The sequence below is a fragment of the Mastomys coucha genome, unplaced genomic scaffold (assembly GCF_008632895.1).
Source record: "Mastomys coucha isolate ucsf_1 unplaced genomic scaffold, UCSF_Mcou_1 pScaffold14, whole genome shotgun sequence".
Lineage (NCBI taxonomy): Eukaryota > Metazoa > Chordata > Mammalia > Rodentia > Muridae > Mastomys > Mastomys coucha.
The window spans coordinates 93,179,799-93,185,067 of record NW_022196896.1 but is presented as its reverse complement, the minus strand read 5'-3'; the positions used below and the strand labels follow the sequence as shown (position 1 = coordinate 93,185,067).

Sequence of the window (5,269 nt, the reverse complement as noted above, 5' to 3'; positions counted from 1 at the left end):
CTGGCCTGTGCCTCCCAGGTGCTCAGGGAGTATAGAGTGTGCTCCCGCCTGTGCCTCCCAGGTGCTCAAGGAGTATAGAGTGTGCTCCCTCCTGAGCCTCCCAGGTGCTCAGGGAGTATAGAATGTGCTCCCTCCTGCGCCTCCCAGGTGCTCAGGGAGTATAGAATGTGCTCCCTCCTGAGCCTCCCAGGTGCTCAGGGAGTATAGAGCGTGCTCCCGCCTGTGCCTCCCAGGTGCTCAGGGAGTATAGAGCGTGCTCCCGCCTGGCCTGTGCCTCCCAGGTGCTCAGGAATATAGAGTGTGCTCCCGCCTGCGCCTCTCAGGTGCTCAGGGAGTATAGAGTGTGCTCCCGCTTGCTCAGCCTCTGTGAAGCTGTTTCTCCCCCCAGAAGAGCCTTGACCTGCCTGGTCACTCAGCATGGGTCGTAGCAGGAAAACAAGGCACAAAAATCTATATAGCCCCCCTTGTAGAATCATTCTGGAAAGTGATGTAGAACACATGTGCCAGCTGTCTGCGTTCCTCAAAGACCTGCATAAGCATATACTGAAGAACAGCTGGATCGAAATTGTTGGATCACAAGTCATGTAAGACATCTTAGACAGATCCCTCTAGAAATAGCTTACCCTCTAAGAAACAGAAAACATTATATATAATTAAGTATATAATACATAATTTAAATAAAAATATATACATGAATACATGTGCATATATATATATATATATATATATATATATACACACACATATACATCCCATACAGCCTCCCCAATGCCAGTATTTACAGTATTAACCTGATTCAGTAGCCCCAAGGCGAATAGGATACAGCAAGCATTTCATTAAAGCCAGTAGCTTTCTGCATGTCAGCCGTGTAAATGCTGTGAGGCAGTGCCTGCTAGCTCCTCCATCCCCACTGCTTAAGCACAAGTCTTAGAGCCAGTGTATGTGAGATGCTAGAGAGAATCAGGGAGCCTCTGCGTCACTTGTTCATGCTCCTTGTGTTTGACCAGTTCCATTGTGAACTCAGTATGGGGCTAATTTTAACTGTGGTTTTAGGTACGTATGCTTATGTGTTGCTGTTTATATTTTTTTTAATGGACCATTTGATATGCCGGTGTCTGACCCCTGCCAGGTGATCATAGACAAATGTTTCTATTCCTAGGCTCATTCACCTAAATAAGATTGATCCCCACGTACCAAATGAAATGCTCTATGGCCGCATAGGCTACATCTTTGCTCTGCTTTTTGTCAATAAGAACTTTGGAGAGGAGAAGATTCCTCAGAGCCATATTCAGCAGGTAATCCAGTTCTGTGGGGTTGAGGAGTGTTTTAGGCAGCTGCTTACATGCTGTTTGTCTCGTCACTTAGTGCCTCCCATGTAAGAAGACCATGTGTTTGACCTCTATAGGTGAGGCACAGTCAGAGAGCCAACAACGTCACACTCGGTCTGTAGGAAACCCCATCAGGAGCCCCATCAGGAGCCGAGGGAGTCAGGAGGCCGCCCTGCCCCGTTTGATTGATCAGGGGCCCATTCTGGGGGAGATGGAGGCAGGTCTCATCTCTCAGACACAAGTATCTCCTTCAGTGCCAGGAGGAGTTTCTATTTTTCTTTGAAAGATGTGTGGATTCTTAAAAGTGCTTTAAAAAAGAAGAAGAAGAAGAAAAGAAAAGAAAAAAGAAAAAAGTTGGGGGTCGTCCTCAGCTGCAGTCCACTAGGCAGAATGTGTTCACAGAAGGGGACTGTGTCCTTCCTGGTGGAAGATTGTGTGATTCCCTTCCAGTAATTCAGTACTTCTTAGCAAAAAGTCCCTTGCCTCCACCAACAGCACTTCCTGTCTAACCATCTTGTTATTTTGCTTGACTTTCTCCCTGTAGGTTTGTGAAACCATCTTAACCTCTGGGGAAAAACTATCTAGAAAGAGAAACTTGGCGGCGAAGTCTCCACTGATGTATGAGTGGTACCAGGAGTATTACGTGGGGGCTGCTCATGGCCTGGCGGGCATTTATTACTACCTGATGCAGGTAAGACATACACAAGGCAAGACTCTAAGCTGCTTTGGCCGGGGAGCAGATCCTGAGACTGTCTTCTCGTCTGCCACCCACTGAGTCACACTCCCTGCGGTCCTCTGACCTCAGCAGAGGTGCAGTAGGCAGGGTGCTCCTGCAGGTGTGACAGCATGAAGACACCACCCAGGGGACACTGCTCGAACCAGGTGAACATGTACTCACAGCATGCCCCTGGAGCAGGAGCATGACCTCTAATTCTCTGTGATGTGCTCTTTGCTCTTCTCTCTCACAAATGCCTTGAGTTATAAGTATTATTCTCTATTATAAAGAAAACCCACTGAAATGAACTTCAGGAGTAAAAACAAAAATCAATTAAAAAAAAAAAAAAAAGGAAGAGAAAGCAGTGTGCGCACGCTGCCTAAGGCTCACTGGGAGACTACCCAGTGGATTTTGTGCTGTGCCCTATAGTTCTTAGGTTTTCACAGTAGTGGGAGGCATCACCCCAAGTTAGAAAGACAGAAGACAAAGAGAACTCAGAGAACTCGGGGGGTGCCTAGTTCTAAGGCCACAGTTGGTGCTTGCAAATGAGATTTTATGGCAGAAGAAAATGGGTTCTTTATGGCAGCAGAGGCAAGGGCCTCTTCTTTACAACTCACAGTGTCGCATAAAGGAAGGTGTTGGTACTTGTGTGTCCAGCATGCGTGGATATGTCTCCTTCTAGCTGCAAGAATACAAAACCATGTCATACCTCTTGTTAACCCATGATGGCTTTAGACTAGAGTCACAGTTTGGGAGCAGTGATGAGAGGCCAACCCGCATTCATTCATTTTTTCATTCATTCACTTAATCTGTTTTCTAGGAGAAGTTATATAATTAGCATTTTTGACAAACAAGATTTAAATTCCTTTTTCTAGAATGTTCCCTTGGTGACTTTTATTTCTAGAACTGCATGTGGATTCTTTTTTTTTTTTCTTCATGGTTTTAGAGCTTTGTTATAGAAAGGCAAAGAGAGGGAGAAGAATGAAGAAGCAGAGGGCGGCCATGGCCATGTGGAGAGACGGGAGAAGGGAGGGGGAGGAGGGCGAGAAGTGAGAATGAGAGACAAGAAAGAGAGCAAAAGCTTCTACATGTAGATTCTTAAACATCTTTCATGAAAAGAAGGCTTGTGTCTCTTGACATTCAAGGTGAGTTAAAATCGTACCTATCAGTGACTGGGTAGTTTTGACCCATAATTAAATCTGATAGTCAAGAGATAGCTAACCTGCCTCTTTCTGCTAGCTCTAATAAGAAATCTGAAAGCCATAGTATTGATTTTTCAATTTCCAGGTTGTTATCTACCCGAAATGATGAAGGTTTTAGTCATGAAAATCTGTTCGTGAACATGCCTAGCTATCAACATTGAACAGCATTATTTCTAAAATAACTCCTGAGGAGTGACTCACTCCGCTTTAATACTTTGTATTGAATAGTTTGTAAAGTACGAGTCTTCCGTGTCTGGAAGGACTACTAGAATGCTAAGGACATACTACATCATGTCGTTTGCTCACCATCCCTTGACTGAGCAACCGTCATCCCACATGCCCTTTCCCGTGTGTCTTTAAAATAATAAACAGGCCCTGAATTAAGAACAGTATCAAAAAGAAAATGACAAGATTATATTCCAAATAATATCCATGTGCCCTGCATCACCATGACTTATAAATCTCTCTATCCTAGTATTAGAATAATCCAGCGTACACGTCATTTCCATTTGGTGCTGGGGCACACTGCACCTCTGCATCAGGTCTCGAGTCCACCAGCCCTGCGTCCTTCCATGACACAGACAGTACCCAGCACTTCTGTCTTAACGTGGGAGCCGGGCTTGGTGGTCAGTGCATCTTTGCACTCAACAAACACCTATTTCACCCTTGTTTGCAAACATTGACTTGGGAAGAGTTCTTATGAAGATGTCCATAACAGCAGTCGTTGGAAGTAACACATACAGAAGGCCTTAAGAGTTCAATAATGGCCTATCTGTACTTTGTTCCATTTCTTTAAAATCATAAAATAAAATTAAAACAAGGCCATCTAGCAGATGAGGAAATCATAAGAGATGTGAAGCCTTTTAATGACTTCACATTTCCTTTTTAGACATTTTTTTTTTCTGGTTTGGTTTTAAACTCATTTTGAGTTTTAGGAATGTCATTTTCTTCAGCAGAACTAATAATCCTCTTTCTCCTTTTTAGCCCGTCCTTCACGTGAACCAAGGAAAGCTACATAGTTTGGTGAAGCCCAGTGTAGACTTTGTCTGCCGGCTGAAGTTTCCTTCCGGCAATTACCCTCCATGTTTGGATGATACCAGAGACCTGCTTGTCCACTGGTGCCATGGTGCTCCTGGGGTCATCTATATGCTCATCCAAGCATACAAGGTACCTCATGTCTCTTGTTTAGCCACAACAACAACATAGTAGACACTTGTATAGCAACTCTATTCTCAATCATAAAAGGGTTATGAACAGCTGTGGAGCTAAGGTCATTGTGCTGAATGGGTTAGCATCCATTCTCACAGTGTCCATCCTACCACACTGGACACCAGAAGCTGCTTCACTGACAGAGTAGTCAAGATGATAACAGAAGTCGCAAAGCCAAGATAAATACCCCAGAATCACGACTGAAAGCAGAATCCTTACGTGTTGCTTCAGCAGTGTGAAATGGTACAGCTGCTGTGCAGAAAGATTGCTGGTTCTTAAACAATCAAGCACTTGACATTCAACCTAGCAATTCCACTCTAGACCTATGCCCCTCCGAAATGACTATCCATAACAGCTCTGCTCTAAGACAAATGTGAAAAATATCCATTATCCATCAACAGATGAATATATAGATAAACTATAGTCTGCACATGCCATGGAATAATATCTAGTTATAGAAGGGAGTGGAATTATAATGTAGACTGTAATACTCACATACTTTGAAAACATGCTAAGCAAAATAAGTAGACACCCAGAAATGCAATATGGAAGAGGAAATTGTACTTATATGGAGTGATGGCTAATAGGAAGTATCTAGAATGAGGAAATTACAGACAGAAAATTGAAGGTATCAGGTCGGGAGTGGAAAACGGGGAATGTTGCTTAATGTGTAGTGGTAAGAATGAAAGTGATGCTGGGTGCACAACTTCATGACTGTGATGCCACTGAATTGTATATATAAAACTGCCACGGACCGGGATTTCTCGCGGGGGTCCCTGTTCCGCGGGACACGGGATTCTGGCCAGGTGGACACG

At 44.1% G+C, this 5,269-nt stretch overlaps 1 protein-coding gene across 3 annotated transcripts in view; it reads left to right on the top strand.

Annotated features, from left to right (window-relative positions):
• Lancl1 (LanC like 1) overlaps window positions 1–5,269 on the top strand; it is a 37,470-nt gene that overhangs the window by 25,208 nt on the left and 6,993 nt on the right. For all 3 annotated transcript variants that reach the window (XM_031367814.1, XM_031367816.1, XM_031367815.1), the window contains exons 5-7: window positions 1,160–1,295; window positions 1,873–2,019; window positions 4,230–4,412. In XM_031367814.1, coding sequence (XP_031223674.1) covers window positions 1,160–1,295; window positions 1,873–2,019; window positions 4,230–4,412 — 466 coding nt within the window. The remainder of the gene's footprint in view (window positions 1–1,159; window positions 1,296–1,872; window positions 2,020–4,229; window positions 4,413–5,269) is intronic.